The sequence below is a fragment of the Cnephaeus nilssonii genome (genome assembly GCF_951640355.1).
Source record: "Cnephaeus nilssonii genome assembly, chromosome: 21".
Lineage (NCBI taxonomy): Eukaryota > Metazoa > Chordata > Mammalia > Chiroptera > Vespertilionidae > Cnephaeus > Cnephaeus nilssonii.
In genome coordinates, this window is record NC_137092.1 from 17,839,913 (window position 1) to 17,859,835 (window position 19,923).

At 53.1% G+C, this 19,923-nt stretch overlaps 1 protein-coding gene across 1 annotated transcript; it reads right to left on the reverse strand.

The window, feature by feature from the left end:
• Positions 1-9,646: 9,646 nt before the first annotated feature.
• On the reverse strand, positions 9,647-18,249 carry MYOC (myocilin; the record flags this gene model as incomplete). The annotated part of the gene is made up of 3 exons (XM_079761368.1): positions 17,685-18,249; positions 11,602-11,727; positions 9,647-10,431 (listed from the first exon to the last, which is right to left on the reverse strand). The coding sequence occupies exons 1-3, from the start codon at positions 18,235-18,237 to the stop codon at positions 9,647-9,649; spliced, it is 1,464 nt and encodes a 487-aa protein (XP_079617494.1). The 5' UTR covers positions 18,238-18,249.
• Positions 18,250-19,923: the final 1,674 nt, after the last annotated feature.

The following is a 19,923-nucleotide window of genomic DNA, read 5'->3' on the forward strand; positions in this document are numbered from 1 at the left end:
TTGAAATGCCACTAATACCTTAGGCCCTTTGCTGGCTAGGGTCTCCAATGGGGAAAAAATGACAGAAACCTACCCAATGAAAGTAATATTTGTATAAGGGCTTCTCCATTTTGTCATACAAATCTCATCTCTTGGCTTCTCTGCCATATGATACCTCAAAAGATGTTGCATTTAGTAGTTGACAGTGGGTTTGGTGACAAGCTTCTGGACATTCTCTACCCCTTGAACTTTGCTGCTGAGGAGGGTATGTTTTTGTCCTTAGCTAATGACAAATTGTGCTTTATGGTGGGAGAAAAGATTGGGGGTGTAGGGTTGGAAGGGTATGTATTTTGAAAAGGCCTCATTGACGTTTTCACAATAGAAGTTAGAGAAAGTAAAGCTCAACATACTCTTAGCCAGGGGCAAGATGGAGAAGGTAGAATCAGAATGCTTCGTGGATTTTAAAAGGGGGAGAGTAGACTGTCAGGACCTCAATGTTGTTGGCATGTCTTGTAACAGGTCACCAAGGTTTTTCATGTTTGACTGCAGCATATATCATAGCTTCTGAGCACTTTGGGTATTTTCACATCCGCTTTCCAGTCTCCTCGCAGTCTGCAGTTAACCATAGCTCACCTGTTTATGAAAATCACCTTAACTGGATTACATTTTAGGTAGACATTTATTTTTCATCCAGTCCTCTGATGAAGTCCATGTCACAGTTTCTGCTCATGAAATGAATGTTACACCAGCCATCTCAGCATTCCCATGTCACCAGAGAAATGATTCCTTGGTCCTTTTCCTTCCTCCATCTGCTGGTCTTCACTCACCCTCAGGTGTAGGGCTGAGTCTGCTGTTGGCACTCAAAGCAGGGGCTCTGCCGTAGCCGGTTTGGCTCAGTGGATAGAGCATCTGCCTGCAAACCAAAGGGTCCCAAGTTCGATTCTGGTCAAGGGCACAGACCTTGGTTGCTGGCTGCTCCCCAGCCCAGGCCCTGGTCAGTACACATGCAGAAGACAACCAATCGATGTGTTTCTCTCACATCAATGTTTCTGTCTTTCCCTCGCTTCCACTCTCTAAAAGGTCCATGGAAAAATATCCTCTGGTGAGGATTAACAACAATAAATCAGGGACTCTATTTGGTTTTCTGAAATACACAGAAGACAGGCATCCAGTCTCAAGCCCAGAGTGCTGTTGAGTTTCAGGAGGGCCTCAGGAGGATAAAAGACGGGGGAGGCAGTGGGTGTAACGGGTCAGTCTCCCCTTCCCGGAGGAGGTGGAGTAGCTGAAATGTGGGCACCGAGTCTACCCTAAGGGCATGTCTTTAGGAGACATGAGCTGATCTGTCTGGGGGTCCGACGAGTAGAGAAGTTCATTTCTATTGTGGGGTGAACATGATATGACATCACTTGGATTCTTAAGTAAAAGCCCTCGACTATTTCTGGACTAGTGGCCAGTGGGATGAATCAAAAATCATGGATGCCTCAATTGCTTGGTTTTATTTTTATTTTTTGTTAAGCCTCACCTGAGGGTATTTTTTCCATTGACTTTTAGAGTGGGAGGGAGAAAGGGTAGAGAGACACACATTGATTGAACCTGCAACCTTGGTATGTGCCCTTAACCCTTGGCGGAATCAAGCCTGTGGCCCTTCAGTGTGAGGGCCGGCGCTTTACCCACTGAGGACACCCTGGCCAGGGCTCAGTTGCTTGGTTTTAGGTATACATTTATTTCCCACCCAAATCTTTAGATGAAGCCTATGCATTTCTTTGAGATGTCTGCTAACCTAGTCTTACATATCACTTCAGATGCGTCTGGACTACAACAGACTCCCCAGGGCTCCCGGATAAAGCCCAGTTCTCCACAAAGCCATTGCACCAGCACAGTAACAAGATATAAAACAGACCATTTTAAGAAATCGTACGGTCACCGTGTTCCTTCTGAAGTTGATATCCAATAATTGCTTCTGATACATCCAGGCCCCACACAGAAATCTTTATACTTTGACAACCTTCCACATTTGGGAGACTTCGGTGATGCTCTGGCGGAAGGAAGCAGCTGGGAACACGGCGCCTGCAGGTTCTGATTCAGCTTAAGTGATAGTTGGATTCCCACCTGGGGCTCAACACTGCCGAGCTCTGGGGGAGGAGGAAGAAAAATTGGGCGCCTGCTTTCAAAAAGTATAGAATTGGATTCGTGAGGAAATGGGAAATTGTATCCACTCTTGCATACACATATATTCATATTCCTCTCTGGGCTAAATGCATATAGAAAAACATTTTAAAATGCAAAAAAATATATATAATTAGGGGATTTTGCAAATATTTTCTCAATCCTTACAACATCTCTAGGAGAAAGAGAATAACTCCCCTTTACAGGTAAGAAAACAGGCTCATCAAAGTTAAATGACTTGCCCAAGATCACTCAGCTCAAAGGTGGGAGCCCTGCCATCAATCAACTCTTTTCAAAGCCAAAGCACCTGCCACCTCAGCAGGAGTGCTGTCCATCAGCAGAAGGGTGAGATCAAAGGTTCTGATGGGAGGAGAGGAATACATGAGTTAGCTTCAAAACGTAGTCAGTAGATATTGTCAGGTTCGCCAGCCTCTGTGTTGGTGCTTCCTCCTTGCCCCAGTGGCAGAACGCCCTTCCCCAGCTCTGCTCTCCAGACCCACCTTCTCCGGCCACACGGTTGGGGATTTCTCCACGGCTGCAGGGATCATTTGTATCAGCTGCTACCTCCTTAGGGCGCAAATGACTGTCATTAATTCGGGATCCTGGGGGAGAGGGCCTCAGGAGGATAAAAGACGGGGGAGGCAGTGGGTGTGACGGGTCAGTCTCCCCTTCCCGGAGGAGGCGGAGTAGCTGACATGTGGGCACCGAGTCCACCCTAAGGGCATGTCTTTAGGAGACGTGAGCTGATCTGGCATCAAAAGGTAAGTCAGCTGGGCTTCCTCCTAAGAACAAACTTTTCCAGCCAGAAGACGGGCCTGGCTCCTCCGAGGCCGAGCCCACATGGGGGTTGCTCAGCCCTGTCGTGGAGAGAGCACCGCCGGAAGCCAGGCGGACCTAGGTTCAGATTTCAGCCCCGCGGCCCTGGGGGAGCTGCACAAGTTCTTCGCTGCTCACCCCCTGCTCCTTCGTTTGACTGCTCACCCCACCCCCCTCCGTTTGATGGGGGCCTTAGCACCTGCCTGGCAGAGTTACTGTGGTTATCAAATCGAGTCCTGTGAAAGGACACCCTGCAGGGGCTGGCACTAAATGGGTGGCCGCTGTGATTTCTGTTAGCAATATCGAGCCTCAGGTGTCTGACAGGTGCACAGCTGAGCAAGTAGCCTGGTCCCGAGCCCCAGCTTTGTCCGTGTCCCCTTCCCGTTCTTTAGAAGGTAAGTGCCCTGGGAGGAAAGCTCGGCAGGTGTCAGCGATGCCCAACAGGCCTGTGAGAGTTGGGCTCTGTGGCAGTGGCCCCCGTTTGAGGGGAAGCAGCACCATTCAGGGCCCAGCTGTGCAACCCCGGGAGAGTCGGTCCACCTCTCTGGACCTCCATTGCCATGTTGCAAGATCGGGGAAGAAAGCCTGTCCGACCTCAGGGGCGAGAGGCCCTCACTCCTCCCCGGGGCAGGTATTCGAGGAAGTCCCTGCCTCAGGGAAGGGCTGGGGCTGGGGACCGCTGCAGGGAGGACCCCCAAGGCAGGGAAAGCCCTCGGCAAACCTCGCCAGGCTGGACCCAGTAGATTTCCTCTCACCCTGACGCCTGTGCTGCTGGTGCTTGTGTTTTACACTCACAGGTGAACTGAATCTAAATTCCTCGAGTCCTCTGAGCACAAGGCCATGGCTCAGAAGAGCCCTGCAGGCAACGGCCCGAGCTTCCCCTACAAGGACCTGGTGTCCGAGGTGGCCAGACGCAGGTTCACCATGACCACCAGGTACTCGGAGCTTGGGGGGCGGGTGGGTGCCTGAAGCTGCGGGAGGCATTGGTGAAGGTCAGTGTATTCACATGTGTTCGTCCGTGGCAGGGAGGAGACAGATTTTGTGAATGAGAAACTGCTTTGTCACCCCCTTGGGGGGGAACAGACCTTCCCCACGTGGTTCCTCCAGAGGTGATGGTAAGGGTGCTGGGATGAGTTTCAGATCCGTGGCTCTTAATGTGGGGTGGTCGGGTTGATAAGTGATGAGGGACCCTCTTAGTATAAAAATGCGTGACTTTGCAAAGTTTGGGCACAGCGAACCCTGAAGCTCGCCGCTATCCAGCACCGTGCTCACGGGGGGGGGGGGGGGGGGGGGGGGGGGCCTTAGAAAGGAGACAGCTCACAGTTGTCCCGCCTGAAGGAGAGAGTGTGCCTGCCGCCGGAGGTGGGGGGAGGGGGGGAGAGAAGGTAAAACACTGGATGCCTAATGACATTTACATGTTAGACAAACAACAAAAAGTTCATTTGGCCAAAGCACATGTGTGCAGTATTTGCGATGTGCTTGTCGTAAAACACCAGTGGTTTATTTGAATTGCCCGTTGAACTGGGACCCTGCGTTTTCCTCTGCTAAATCTGACGAGCCTGCAGTGCTCACTGTGGGAGGGAGCCCTCCTCTGTCGGGTCTGAAGACATCGTGGATAAAGGTGCCTGCAGAACCCGGGGCCGGGGGGGGGGGGGGCTCTCATTGCTATTAAAGCTGAGCTCTATGCAAACTCGTGTGCAGCCAGACGCCTCCCCGGCTGGGTGTGGGGAGGTTCTGTGGAGAAGCTGAACCTCCGGGCGGAGGGACGCTTCACTCGCAGACGATGCCCACCTGTTACTCGTGTCGGTTGCATGGATTGGCGAGTTCTATGATCTAGTCTTAAGGAAAGTGGCCCTAGAGTTTCTGCGAAGAAGCCTGCGTTGAAATAATTCTAATACAGGAAATATGAATAAAGAACAAAAATTGGCAGGGCTGACCCTTCTGAGTTGTCAGGCTGGGTATCAGTTTAAAAATAATGACTTTATTAAACCTGATACGTTAGCCAAGATTTTTTTTAAACATTGATTTAAAATATGGACCTCTATCCAATATTGTTCACAACGCTTGTTGAACTTGGGAGTTTATTGGAATATAAGATACTAGTGAACTGGTAAGTTAGGTGCAGTTTCTTAGTTCACATGGATATGGGGTGTTGGAAACCTTTACTGACCGGTGTACATGGTGACCACTGGTTTAGACTGTCTTGGGTTGGGGGCTGTGGCCACTGTGCTCTGACATCCACGCAAGAAGGAATAGACCCCTCCCCCACACACACCAATTCTGGGGCCTCTCCTAGCCCACACATGACCCCTCCCCGTTACTCCACCTCCACTGAGCAACAGTGGGATTCAGCTCTGAGAGATTCGGCAGTGAACTTGGGGTCAGGAGGTCTGAGTCCGCATTCTAGTCCTGCCTTTTACAGGCCACAGGACAGGGGTCAATGGGCTGAGAATCTGCATGTGCTTCGTTTCTCGTTCGTTTCTAGTCCCTGGAACAAAGCAGGTGGTCAGGGGACAGTTAGATCTGGGTCTTTAAGCACTTGATGGGCTAGTCTAGTTCCTTGAAGGCAGGGTTTGCCCAGCCCTGGGTGGGATGGGGGTGGAGGTTAAGTTAGGCAGAAAGGAGAAAGGAGAGGGGAAGTGAGCCTAGAGCTGAGCTGGCGGAGAAAAGCTGGGATGCCAATGAAACCTGGAGGTCGAGCCTGCCCTGGGCTGAAACTGGAGAGCTGGCTGGTAGGGGTGGACCCAGGGCCGTGGGTTCCACGGGACCCGGGCAGACAGCCGAGTTCCCTCCGAGACCAGCGGACTCCCGGTTCAAGTCGACTAGCGTGCGGCTCATTTTCACCAGGTCTCAGCTCTGTCAGCGTCTGTAGACGAGTCAGGAAGTGGCTGTCTTTTGGGGCTGGGGGCTGAGGGTTCTTTTTTTTTCTTCTTTAATAAAAAAATCCTGTCTTTGTTTAAAATAATATTCATGATGCCTTTCCTCCCAGAGAAGAGATGCTTACCAAGGAAGGTGAGGAAGCCCTGGTGAGGAAGCCAAAGGGTTTGGATCAAGTCCCTGTCCCTGACATGGCCGACCCCCCAATCCCCCCTGCCCCACCTCCCTCTCCAGCTGAGGACCTCGAAGTCTCCTAGGCACGCAATACGTCAGTTATTTTGAACTGGACTCTGACCTAAACCTCCAGAGGACGGTTTTGGGGAGGCCTTGCGCTGTCTTGGAAGACTGTCTTGGAAGGTCTTTGTCCTTCTTTCCTGTCTCCTCCTCCTCACCCACTGCTGCACATTGTTATCCTCACAGATGCTCTAGGGTCATCTTTGGTTCTTCAAGCCTCAGCTCTGATAATGTGGATATATTTATCTTTAATTTCTGGCATGCTGTTTGAATTAAAAAAAAAAAAAAAGATGATCAGGCCTCAATGTTTGTTACTAAACCTGGATAATGACAAGCCCAGGCCTCTGAGACTTTCCAGATCCGAGCTCCAGAGAACCCTGAGGTGTTTGGATTTTCGAAACCCGGCCTGAGACATGGCAGTTTTATGGCCTGTGGCCGAAGGGAGCTGCATCCCATCTCCGGTGCTGGTGCGAGGCAGGTGGCATTTCACATTTATGGGCAATATTTTTAAAGTTTGCTTCTAGGAGATTGCAAGCTCATTAACGGGAGAAGTGTACCTTGAATAGCCGCCGAGAGCAGAGACCTCGGTGGGGAGAAGAGTATTACTCAGACTCCAAACTCTAGGCTCCCACTGCTCCCAAAGCACCAGAAGGATTCCCACGGCTCTCTCAGCCTGAAAGCGTCACAAATGTGATCGTGTGGGAAACGTCCTTAGGTGCCATCTCTCATATCACCCACTTCTTCAGAGAGCCTTGTAGGTGTTCTCTCACCACGCTGGCCCTTAACATGTGCTCCGGGCCCCCTGCCCGCGTAGCCAGCGGCTGTGGGGTTGGTGTAGAAGTCAGGTTCCTCACCCGTGGTTGCTGCAGCAACGTGCATCCGGGGTGTGGGGGGTGCACCATGGGCACCTGGCATTGCCCACTGGGCCTCCGACACACACAGGGCGTCATCTCAGTCCCAGGAGGAAACAGACCTGCGCTGTCCAAGAGCATAGCCACTAGCCACCTGTGGCCACTTAAATGTAAATTCATTAAAATTAAATAAAATGGAAAGTTTGCTTCCTCGGTCACACGAACCATATTTCACCAGCCCGGTAGTGACTCGAGGCTGGTGGCTGCCACCCTGGGTGGTGCTATTGGGCAGGTGGCTGGGCCAGAGGCCGAGGGGCCTGTCCACGGCCACAGTCAACGCAGCATCGGCACGAGGAGGGGGAGGGGGAGAAGGGCTAACAGACTCTTGAGGTGGTTTTATTTCCCGTTGTTTCTGAGTACATTTCAGGATGGTTTCTTTCTGCTCATTTGTGCAAAAAAATATTCTTGAGTATGTCCTATGCCGGCTGGGCAGGGTCCCAGGGACACATCGTTGAACAGAGTGCCCCACGCCTGCACCCATGAGTGTACACTTCAGTGCGGGAAAGCGTATACCGTGTAAACAGTGGATTGTATCATGTCAGGGGATGACGCGGGAACCGTCTTAAAATAGGACGACAGGGTAAGGAAGATCGGAAGTGGCAGAGAAAGCAGCAGTGGCGAGCTTAGATAGGGTGGTGTGGGCAGGGCACCTAGGAAGGTGACATCCGAGTAAGGCCTTGGGAACAGTGATGGCGTTTGGTGCGTGGGCGTCAGGGCCGGTGGGCAGGGCCAGCGCAGAGCCCTGAGGACCAAGCGCTCCTGGTTGTTCAAAGGCCGGTAGGTGCTAGGGCTTGGCTGGAGTGGAAGGAATCGGGAGACGTTAGAAGATGAAGTCATGGGGAACTCTGCTTTTGACTGTGTGTGAAATGGGAAGCCGTGGGGAGTGGTGGTGGTCAGGAAAGGAGAGGCACGGTCTGGCTTGTGTTTCATTGAGCCTCACTGGCCGCTGAGTGGAGCTTGGGTCGCATGGGGAGGGAGCACACACTTCAGAGGAATCCAGGAAAAAGGCCACAGTGATTTGGACAGGAGCAGCTGGGTGTGTGTGTGTGTGTGTGTGTGTGTGTGTGTGTGTCAGGGGGGTGGGGGGGGGGGTGAGTATAGGGGAAGCCAGGGAACCCCAGAGAGGAAAAAGGAGCTTAAATTCTAGCGCGTTCTTGACAAGCCTTTGGGTCCCAGATAGTTTGGGGCGTGAGAAAGCAGAAGCGACTTCTGCTTGTTCTGGGTAAAGCATGTGTTGGTGGCAAAGTTCCGAGAGAAGTGACTCTTCACCAGCAGGAAAACCAGGGGAACCTGAGCTCTATCTGGGGGAAAGGGCCCGAGCACCCTGAGGGTCCGACGACACAGGTGAGCTCTGACACGTGCCGGTGCCCCGGAGGGACACAGGACAGGCTAGAAAAACACGGGGAGCCGATGGGCTGGCGGCCAGAGCTGGAAGTGGGTGTGGACACACGGGGTCAGCAGCCAACACTGGGATCTGTGCTGGTGACTGAAACCAGGTGTGATGAGTAACTAACTCTGCCTGGTCCTCCCCTCCTGGTGGGTGCCCCCTCCCTCGCTTATCTCAACCACAAGGGCCACCTTGAAGAGCATGGCGAAGAGAAACCCCTGACTTGACTGAAAAAGCTAACAGAGTCCAAGCAGAACTGGCAAGAGAAGGCGTTCTGCCCATTAAGTACAATGGCACCTCAAGATAGAAATTAAGTTCCGTTATTATAGAACAGCGCTATAAGGTTTGCTTACCTGACGTGGTGATTTATGAAACTCATGCCAGCAAAAAAGAACCGAAGTGGAGTTAGGGTGAAGAGAGGGTGAGCTGAGGAAAGATGAAAAGTTGATTCTGGAAGGACCAAGAGGGCCAGGAGATGGGGCTGGGAAGGTGTACATTCCGGTGTTTGCCAGGTGTCATCCTGGGTAACACCTCTGTCTCACACACACACACACACACACACACACACACACACACACACCGTGAGCATCCTGCCATCCCAGCTCCCAACCCAAAGGAATTCTCTGATGGTTGGAATCTGTATACACATCTCTTATGCAAAATATCCCACAATATCCAAGGAGGATGGCATGTGCGATCATTTTATTGCACGGGCAAAGGTTATGTCATGCCCACCTGCACTCTACCTGAAGCATGAGAAGCAACTAGAGTCGGTGCATCTTACACAAGTTCAGTGCTGGCCACAGAGCTTCCCTCCCCGCCCCCCCCCGCCCCCCCCCCCCCCCCCAGAAGGGCTGCTCTCATGGTGGCCTGTGCTAACCACACAGCACGCAAGCGCAAGGGGTGGCCCTGGCGTCCACCTGGATTCCAGCCCGTTTCCCCAAACTCTTCTCCAACCACCCTCGTTAGCCAGGGGAAGGCCATTTATAAAAAGCCTTGTGGTTTCCATGAAGAAACGACTGCGCGTGATAGCTTTTGCCCCAAATCACCAGGAAACTCCCAACGATTTTGGCTCAACACCCCTTTCAGAGCTGGCAAAAGACAAGCATATCTATCCCCGCAGTCAGACGCAGTGACAGCGACGGGGCGCGTTCTCCTGGATTCACGCAAGCGTGGGACGCGGAGGACAGCTGTTGGGCTTTGGCGGGCTGGCCGGCCCCTGGGGGCCCCCGGACGTCCTCTCCTGCTGCCCTTCCTGACCCCGCGCGCCTGCCTCTCACACCTCGGCGAGCCTGACGTCGTAGGTGACCATGTTGAAGTTGTCCCAGGCGAAGAGCTTCTTCCCCAGGGGGTTGTAGTCGATCATGCTGCTGTACTTGTAGCGGTTCTTGAACGGGATGGCCAGGGCCTTGCTGCTCCCCGTGCCTGTGTCATACGCGAAGTTGACAGTGGCATCGGGCGACGAGTAGCTGCTGACGGTGTACAAGGTGCCACAGATGACGAAGGCGTTGGCCACGGACTGCTTCCGGATGTTCGTCTCCCAGGTCTGTTCACGCTCCAGACTCTCGGGGTTCAGCTTGGACAGGACGATGGCACCTTTGGCCTCCTCGGTGCTGTAGATGACCCACAGGCCCGACTCGTCCACTGCCAGGTCGATGTCTGTGTAGCCGCCCCAGGAATACGGGAACTGGCCGTGGTAGCCGGCTCCCGGGATGTCCTTCTCGGCCTTCACCGTCTCGGTGCTCAGCTCGTACCTGACCACCGTTCTGGACTCGGCCCCCTGGAAGTAGAGGCTCCCCCCGTAGACCACGGCGCCCGTGCTCTCCAGCGGCCGGGGCAGCACGTGCACCTTGGACGGGTAGCCCTGCGAGAACTGGCTGGGGAGGCTGTACTCAAACACCTGGCGGATGCCGGTGCCCACCGTGTCGATCCTCCACGTGGTCTCCTGCGTGTAGGGGTAGACGGGCTTGGGGTCTCTCATCCACACCCCGTACTTGCCCGTGATGGTCTCAGCTGTTCTCAGAGTCATGGGCTCTCCCACCCAAACGAGTTCTCCGCATCCTGGCAAATTAAAAACAAAACACAAAACACACAGCCTCACCATCGTGTCTCCACCTTGTGGAGCCGGCACAGCCAGGAGCCCGGAGACGGACCAGGAGCCCCTGTGACAGCCTGGGTTTAAATCCTGGCTCCGCCACCTGCCGGCTGTGTGACTTTCAGTCAGTTACTCTGCAAACTAGGCCTCGGTTCTCTCCTTGGTGAAGGGGATAATAATAGTGCTTTGGGTAGAAGCGCTGTTATAAGTCTCCAATGTCATTAGACATGTCCAGTGCTTGGTTAGAGGAAATGGCCAGTACATGCTGTGATTGTACGTGGTCAGAACTGAACCTTGACAGAGGCTGCCCCGGGGCTTCGGCCTGTATGTGTCATACTCAACTGACCCTGGCCAGTGTCTCATGTGTGTGCCCTGTATTATTCCTTATGACTTTCATGTCTGCTTCATCTCGTTATTTAAAAAAAAAAGAAGAAGACAAAAATCAGGTCATTATAATAATCGCTAGAGTTTTACAAGCCCTGACTGATGGACCCTATATTTCAGGCATCATTTTAATACAATAAAATCTGAATATAATTTTAATCACGCCATGAAGAGGTGGTTAAAAACTTAGATTTAGCAGAATCCTAAGTTTCTGTACTTGACCAGGAACCTTCAGTTTCCTTAGAGAAGGTGCTCGTCTCTCAGGGAATCATATTTTGAATATTTCCAAGTGCCCCATGGCCAGGCAGGACCTGCAGTGCCAGCAGTTACTGTCAATAACACGGAGAGGCGCCGTTTCTGAAAACCACAGTCTTTGTCTTAACATCAGGCTCTCAGAACACCTTCAAGTGGGGTCCCTGTACGTGTCCTAAGGACCCAAAGTTCAGTGACAGCCTCCGCGACAGCCTGTGTGTTCGTCTGGCCCCGAGATACAGGGAAGAAGAATCCACTGAAAAACGTCATTGTTCATGAGTAATCAATTCAATGTGGCAATCACGTGGGTGAAACAGACACATCTCCCATCTTCCCAGGTGCGGCCCGGCCCGGCCCAGCCCGGCCCGCGATCCCGAGCGTGGGTGACAGGACACAGGCCTTGCTGGGGAAAGTCTGATTCGCCCTGGAGAGGGGGCACACAGGACTAGACGCAGATGAAGACCGCGTGGGGACAGAAGAGAACACACTTAACGTCATACCGGTGTCCCCGCCGTCACTCCCGGGATGGCCAGGTGGACGCTCCTTCAGGATTCGGGAAGCAGGCACCGCGGTTAACTCTGACTTCAGTTCCTGGAAGTCCACGTTCTCCAGATTCCATCCAGAAACTAGATTCAAAGAAAGAGACGATACCCTTCCTCACGTGAGGAAGAGGGGCCGATGACTGGTTGAGGATGGCATTTCAATAGGCTTCCCACAAGGCGTTTGAGGACAGTAAATGGGGGGAGGGGAAAGGGGGTAACACTGGACTTTGCTGACAACTGTTGGAGCTGGGAGCTGGGGTTCCTATCGTTCTCTCCACTTTGGAGAATGTTGGGAAAATTCCGTAATAAGAAGCTCACAAATAATAAATTGCAGAGCAATGTGCAGAGCACGGAGTAGGGTATTAGAAATAAACTAAAGGCAGCTTGTCTCCGTTAAGGTAACTCCCACTCGAAGGCCTGGTTTCTGAGTAGGAACAGTGTATGGATTCAGGGATACTGGGAAGGTCCTTGGCTTCTGCTGGGGCGCCTGCGATTCGATGATGAACAGGCCCCCGCCCCCCCCCCCCCCCCCGGCATGATTTTGGGTTTCTTTTTCCCTTTGCCATAGGCAAGCGTTCCTGTAAGAAGTAGCGTCTTAAGCTTGACACACTCCGTTGAAATATTGTCAGACCTCTTTCTGAGACCCGTGTTGGCCCAGGAAGAGCGGGCAGGAATCCTACAGGAACTCAGGAGGGAAGAGGTGTGAGGACCCCGGTTAGACATGGTCACCACACTGTCACACATCGCGGCTTTGGCTGAGGGTTATGGCCATCGGGGGTCCTTCAATACAAGGACAAAGCAGCAGCCACAGGTGCAGGCTTAGCTGCTTTCAAATGGAGGCTTGTGATTCGGGTTTGGTGAGGTCAGCGGGTCAGGAGGCGATGCCATTGTAATTCTCACTGACCCAGAGAGGAGGGGGCCCCCACCACAGGGGGCCCACGGGCAAGTACCAGGCTCCGCCAGGAGGGAGGGGGATCATGGGCAAGAGCCCTTGCCGTGCTTTCCGTGGGAAGAAACAGGTGGGGCAGGGCCATAGGTTGAGGATTGGCCATTTTGGATAATTTCAGCAGGCTCTGGGGGCCTGGGGTGATCAGGGCAGGGGGACAGCTGACTTGAGTGTGAGAGCCTGAGACAGGAGGGCTGGGGTGGCTGTGGACTGATTGGATTGCGTATGGAAGGTGTGCTTGCAGGTGAGTCTGACGCTACCTCTAGGAGTTGGCTAACCCCGCGAAGGGCAGTCCCTTCAGTATCAGCAAGGCCCAGGTGTCAGAGCATCAGGATCAAAAGATAAGCCCTGGCCGGTGTGGGTCAGTGGTTAGTGTCGGCCCGCACACCAAGGTTCGATTCCCGGTCAAAATCATGTACCTGGGTTGCAGGTTCAGTCTCGGCCCTGCTTGTGGCATGTGCGGGAGTCAACCAATCGATGTGTCTCACGTCAATGTTTGTCTCTCCCCCCAATCCCCCCCTACCTCCCTCTCTTCCACTCTCTCTATCAAAATATCAGTGGAAAAAAATAACCTCGGGTGAGGATTAACAACAACAAAGAGGTATGCTTAAAGTGCGGGCCTTTCCTCTTGCTGGCCATCTCAGTCAGTTCCCGGCCCCGAGGGAGCCGGCTCCAGCTCCGGTGTGCCAGGTGTGAGGGACAGGAGAGGGCAGGCCACGCGCTGACCAGCTGGGCTCCCACCCAGGGAGGAGGTTGGGAGGGCACTCTCGCCTTTTATCGCGTGTCTGCTCACCCCTCCTAAATGCAGCTGTCGGGCAGAGAGGGTCCCAGGGGACCCCCGGCCCCCTGTGCCACAGCTCACCCATCTTAGCTCATTGCGGACCAGTAGTTTCATTGCTAGCTTTACCCAGTGGCCAGGTAAGTTTCTATTGAACGAGTACAAAAAAACATTTTACATAAATGTGAAAGGCACGCTTTAAAATTAAATACCCGTTGCATTTTGAAGTTATTTATTACATGTTCTTACAAGCTAATATATTTTTAAAGTATGATACTTTGTAAAAACACTGTGTAATATGAAGCAAGAATTCTCGTGATCCGTCCACAATATGTTAGACCACACCATTCATGACCACGTGTAGGCCACTGAGGCAGCCTTGCTATGCGGATGCAGCTAGGATGGTCCTAGAACTCAGGGACTTGCTGAGAAAAAGACGTACATATTGAGAAAAGTGGAGGCATACACCCACAAGCCAGTGAGAAGAAAATTGAGAAATGTCCTCTTTAGACACAGAGGGAATAAAGTGTGTGTGTGTGGGGGGGAAGCCCCCCCAAACAGGCATTTCCTCGGGTAACTTCCTTGAAAATAGCTAAAATGTTGGCAACCGAAATACTGAATTATAGCTTCTTTATAAAAAGAGATGATGAACAGGTATTTGTTAATCATTCCTCATCTCAAAGCAGTTTTGTGTAAATCATGTGATCCGGTGACTTCACAAGTTTTAGAAAAATATAGAGATAGAATTAGGCTTTAGGATTGTCGTCTGTGTCTAACTGAATGATTGCCAACACACACGGAGTGTCGTGTGGGGGCGGTGCACTGGGCAGGTGCTTGCTATCATGGCCTCTATTCCACATAATAACCCTGGAAGTGACTGGGCTGAGGCTCAGAGAGGTTAAGTAACTTGCTCCAGGTCACACAGCTGTTAAGCGGTGGGACTAGGACTTGAACTCATGTCTGCCAAGGCCATGGCAGTTGTGACCCTTTCCACCTTCGGGGGGGGGGGGGGGGCGGGTTGTCACTTGTAAATGTATTGTCTCAGGACTGAAGGCTCCCTGAAAAATAAGGCGCTTCTCCTTTGAGTGTTAGGCTTTCTCAGTAGAGGGCGCTGGAGGAGCATGGTGGGAGGCAGATCTTCAGTCCTCAGGGGTGGCTGGTTGGTAGCCAGAGTGGGCCCCAGAAGCCTTGGCCTGGCCATGACCTTTCCTCAGCCCTCTCATCATGGAACCCGGGGTCCCTGCACGGGCCCCTCCTGGCTCTGCCGGGCTCCTGCAGCCTGTGCCTGACCCCCTGGCCCGCAGCCACAGGTTGCTGGTCACTCCACCGGCACTCAGGAGGTGGTCTTTGCAGCTCTGGACCAGCTCCGGCCACCTTCCCTGCTATCTGATAGGCTGAACCCCACCTTCCTACTGAGGCCCGAACTCCTTAAGTGTGTCCTTCCTCAGCCCGAGGGTGCCATGGAGAGTGCACTTACAGCTCATGGCTACTCCTTTTTCAGTGTTAAGCATTCTCTTTAGGGCTCTCCCTCCTGGGAGCAAGCCCACACCTTCCCTACCCCTTCCTCTTCCCCCACAGGGGTGCATCTCCTAAACCCTCATGGTCCCCGCGAGATTTGCAACCAGGGGAGCAATGGGCAGCAGCCGCTCGTCTGGGTACCCCTGACCCTGTCCCCAAGGCCCCCTTTCCTCTGACTTCCCAGTGAGCAAAAGCAGCCGCCTTGGTCAGTGTCTTTCCTATAACCTTTCTAGAGAGCAAGGCCACCCTGCCGAGCTCGCCTGCTGCTGCTTCTATCCTCAGCCCTTCCCTGTCCCAGTCCCCAGCCTGAACAAATGCCATCTAAGAAAAAACCCAGCTCTTTGTGTTCAATGTCCCCGACTTAACCAGAGTGTTACCAGAGGGTTTACGAAAGCCTCAGGGATGTTTCTCTGCCTCCCTCTCTCCCTCTGCTCCCGCCCCTTTTCCGCCACGCTCCGCGGGAACCACACCTCAAGTGCTTTTGAAGTAAACAAGAATCACAATAAAACATAATGTCAGGGAACGGCTTCCAGGGTGACGGCCAGGCCAGTTCTCAGTTGGCAGGTGGACTGGCTGGGTTAGAAGCCCGCTGGCTGCTTCTTGGTTGTGTCAGCCAGAGCATCTGGCAGTAGGCAGACTCCCAGCCTAGAGCGGTCTGGCGTGAGGACCCAATCCTGTGGGAGAGGATGCAAGGCTCGAGGTCCAACGTCCCGAAGGCAGGGAAGCAGTTGTGCAAAGGGGCCTGGACCGGGCTGGGAGTCCTAGCTTCCTAGCTCAGTATTGCCATGTGCCTGCTGTGTGACTTTGGGCAAGTTACTCAACCTCTCTGAGCCTCAGCATTCTCAGCTCAAGGTATAAATAACAAGGTCTTCAATAAGGATGTGTCAAAACAAAAGTTTCTCAGGAATGTTTCAAAATCATATCTCATTCTGAATATGGGAAAAAACAAAAAAGAGGTCATGAAAATATTAAGGACTTTATTATATCAGACACCTCAACATTGTTAGGGCTTGGTTTCTATTAAAATTTAGCCTTTCTAGGGTGCAATGTTCATGTTGATGACAAAATTCTACCTTATCTCTGCGTTATAGACACGTAGAGAGATTAACCCAGAAACAGAATTTATTAATTTGCATGTGTCAAGTATATATAGGCAAGTGACACTATAATGATTTTTATCGTTATTTTCTGTCCTTGCCTGAAAAGTTAGGTCAGTATTGTACAAATGGAGAGGATGAAGAAAAATTGGGGTGCCACATAATTGCAGGTCATCACGGGTCCTCGAGGAAAGGGAAGACTAGCTGGGTGCTGGGTGCTGGGTGCTGGGTGCTGGGTGCTGGGTGCTGGGTGCTGTCCCAACAGGCCCGGTCTCTAGAATCAGCGTGTGTTATCGAATCATTAGGCACACGTGGACATTTTGATCATTAAATGACATTTTAAAACATTAGTGGAGCTCGGGCAAAAGAGGCCCTTTGTAGCTACAATCCATTTCCTGGGAGGCCGCTCCATGCTGGAGACCCACCCCCACTATTTCTAACCTGCGTGATAATCCCACAAGGGGATGTGAGCTCCATCCCGTAGGCGAGGAAGCGAAACCTGCAGCGGCGCCTGAGTGGAGGACCTGAGGTGTCCCCGGGGCATATCCTGCCCACCTTCGTCAGCCCTTGCTGTGGCAACCTGCCTGGTGCAGGTGCCTGGTGCCGGGACCTGGCCTCAGCTGCCCTGCTGACTCACCGGTGGTTACTATTTTGCCACCATCGGTTTACCTTCCTTTCTCTCGCTCTATTTACAATCTTTGCTGAATCACTTGAAAGTACATCGCGGACCTCCTGACACCTCCTAACCACGACACCATATCTCACCCAGGGAACCTAACATGAATCCGGGAACATTCTACTCAGCAGCAGTCTACCTGGGCATTTCCCCACGAACCCCCACCCGGCCCCCCGCAGCTCTTTCCCCGGGTGCAGGAGCCAATCCAGGCTCACACCTGCATGTGGTGACCGTGTCTCTCCAGTCCCCTTCAATCGTGACATTAACATCTTTGAAGCGTCCAGACTAACTGTCCCACACCTGGATGGGCTGGTTTGTTTCCTCCTGATGGGACGACGTATTCAACAGCGAACATCTAGGGGCACAATTTCACACAAAAAGTGACGCAAGTCCTGTCTTCCCCGCTACCGGGGAGCGTGCGCCCCTCGCCCCTCCCGGTGCACACACGGACTCACCCCCCTCACTTAGCAGAAGCCTCCTCAGGGAGCCGTCGGGTGGCTCTGATGCAGAGGCTCTCCGATGGGGCAAAGCGGAGGTCAGCTTCCCAAACAACAAACGGGGGCACTGACCGAGGGTGACTGCTGCGTCTTTATGTGGCCACGGAAGGGCCTGGATCACCTGCTGTCATTTCATAAACCTCTTGCCACTTCATAAATGGAGGTCACGTTAACCCCAAAAGGCAGGAACCGGCCGCCCTGAACAAAGATGCACAGCAGGATGGTTTTCTGAAAAGGACGGCTGGTACGCCCTACTGACCGCCCACGGGCGCGTCTCCCCTGGCCCTCACCGCTCCCCTTTCGCTGCGGCCGTGAAAACTTTGTCGTGGGCAGGCACACAGCCCGGCCCCGCTAACCCGGATGGAGCCCTCGGGAGTCAAAGGGCTAGGGATAGGTGAAAGCGATGGCTTTGCCCCCCTTCATCCGTCTGCCTCGCGCGGAGGTGCGGTTTCTGGGAGGGAGGAGAGGGCCGGAAGGGCACACCTGGGCCCCCGGTCACAGGTCACCCTGGGCGCTGCCCCCTTCTTACCTTCCCTGGAGCCCGGTGGCACATCCGGAGAGGTGCTGCGGGCCTGGGGACACGGGCCCCTCCGGAGCCTTTCTATCTCCTGGCTGCTGCTCTCCAGCCTCCGGGCCAGATCCTCATTCTCTGCCCCCAGCCGCCGCCTCTCCTCCTCCAGCACCTCCTTGTCCCGGAGAAGGTGGCCGTAGGCCGTTTCCAGCTCCCGGGCTTGGCTCTCCAGCTGTTCTCGCTCCCGCATCAGGGTGTCCAGCTCCCTCGGCGGCCCCTCCGAGGGCCCAGCCGCCGGGGCCCCGGTCAGCTGGCGGAGGAGGCCCTCCAGGGAGCCGAGCCGGGCCTTGGTGCGCTCCAGGTCGGCGCGCTGGCTGCTGCTGTCTCTCTGCAGGTCCTGGATGGCTGACATGGCCTGGCCCTGCTCGGGGCAGCTGGCCTCGGCGGGGCTGGCCACGCTGAAGGTGTACTGGCATTGGCCACTCTGGTCGTCGGCCTTGCGGAGCTGGGCTGACCTGGCCCCCTCACCCCACAGCAGACAGCCCAGAAGCAGCAGCTGGACAGCGGGCATCTTGGGCCCGTGGCTGCAGCGCTGTGCACGGAGTCCCCGGGGCAGAGGCTGGGCGAGGCTCCCTCTGGAAGGCTCCCCTGCAGGAGCGGTGCCCGGCTGGGTGGCCTGGCCGGGTCATATATACTGGGAACCAGCCCTGCAGGGGGCAGAGAGGTGGCCACGTGAGGCCGGGTGGGGCCACGCACAAGAGGCTTGTTTTCATGCTGCCGGCAAGACGCTTAGAAAATGACTTTCCAGAAGTCTGTTTTGAATTGCTTTTTTTTTTAAAAAAGTCCCACTTCATGCATTGCACATCCCCATAATATCCCTCTACCCCCCTCTCCCAATTTTGCACACACACCCTCACACGTGCCCACCGCATCCAGCATGACCACTGTGGGCAGATTTCAACAAGGGTTTATTTCCAGCTCCTATTTCCGTGTATGCTGCAGACTTTGTGGAGAACCTGCTCTGTGCCAGGCACGGTGCTAGGAACCGGGGACACAGACCTGCCTGAGACACAGTCCCTCTTCCCTGTGGCAGCGACAGAGACCACGGCCAGCCAGACACACACGGGCAGAGGGCCACCAGGCTTCAGGGAGGGCCGAAGCAGAATTCTTCCCTTGTCCCTGGCTTTACAACAAGTGTGGGTGTGTCTCTGGGAGAATGTTTTTTTCTTTTTAAATTTTTATTAATTGATTCTAGAGAGAGGGGAAAGGGAGAGAAATAGAGAGGGGGGGGGGCGGGGGAGCTATCTGTTTGTTGTCCCACTTATTTAAGCATTCAATGGCTGATTCTTTATGTGCCCTGACTGGGGATCTAGCCCACAACCTTGGCCTATCGGGACAACACTCTATCGGCCAGAGCTTTGGAAGAACTTCCTTATGCCAGTCTTGCATTGCAGGGACCAATGTCAATATTAGTCTCTACTGTGTGTGTGTGTGTGTGTGTGTGTGTGTGTGTGTGCGCGTGCGCGCGCGCGCGCGTGTGCACGCATATGCATGCGCAAGGTCCATGAACCCATGAACCTCACTGATAAAATCTCTGGAATCCTTCTCAGGAAGATGTCTTAAAATACATAGGGTTGCAAAGAAAATGCATGACATTGAAATACTGTAATCAAAGTATTTTAAACATTTGAATACACCTATCCTTTATTAGCCTGTTAAAATCCAGGTCTGCCTGGGGTGGGGTGGTGTCTAATTTCAAAGTAGTTTTGAATGTAAATGCTGTCCCATCTTTGGTGGTAACAGAGTCGCAGGCACTGCTAATGCAACGTTAGATTTATGGCTGTATCCACAAGGCAATGAAATGTTAAACCTAAATTTTAGTTAGAGGGTGGTGACAATAAAGATGTATTTTTTCCCCATCCAAGTTTATGGGCTTTCTGAGCCCTAGGTTGATAATCCCTGTTCTATATGAATAAGCCAAAAGGAAAAAAATAACAAAAAGTAAAACAAACAAACGAGAAAAAACCTCACCAGTTATGCCAAGAGGAGGTCCATGAGATGTGGCCTCACATGTAACTTTTAAATAATGTTTGCCTTGGAGCGATTTAGTGATACCAAGAACATCTTCAACACCTGTGAAGTAAATATTTCTGATAACATCTTCAATATTGGTGAAGTAAATGTTCCGGATGTGCCTGGGCAGACTCACCGTGAGATGGGGAAAGTACATTTTGCTCAAAAGATTCTATTCTTATTT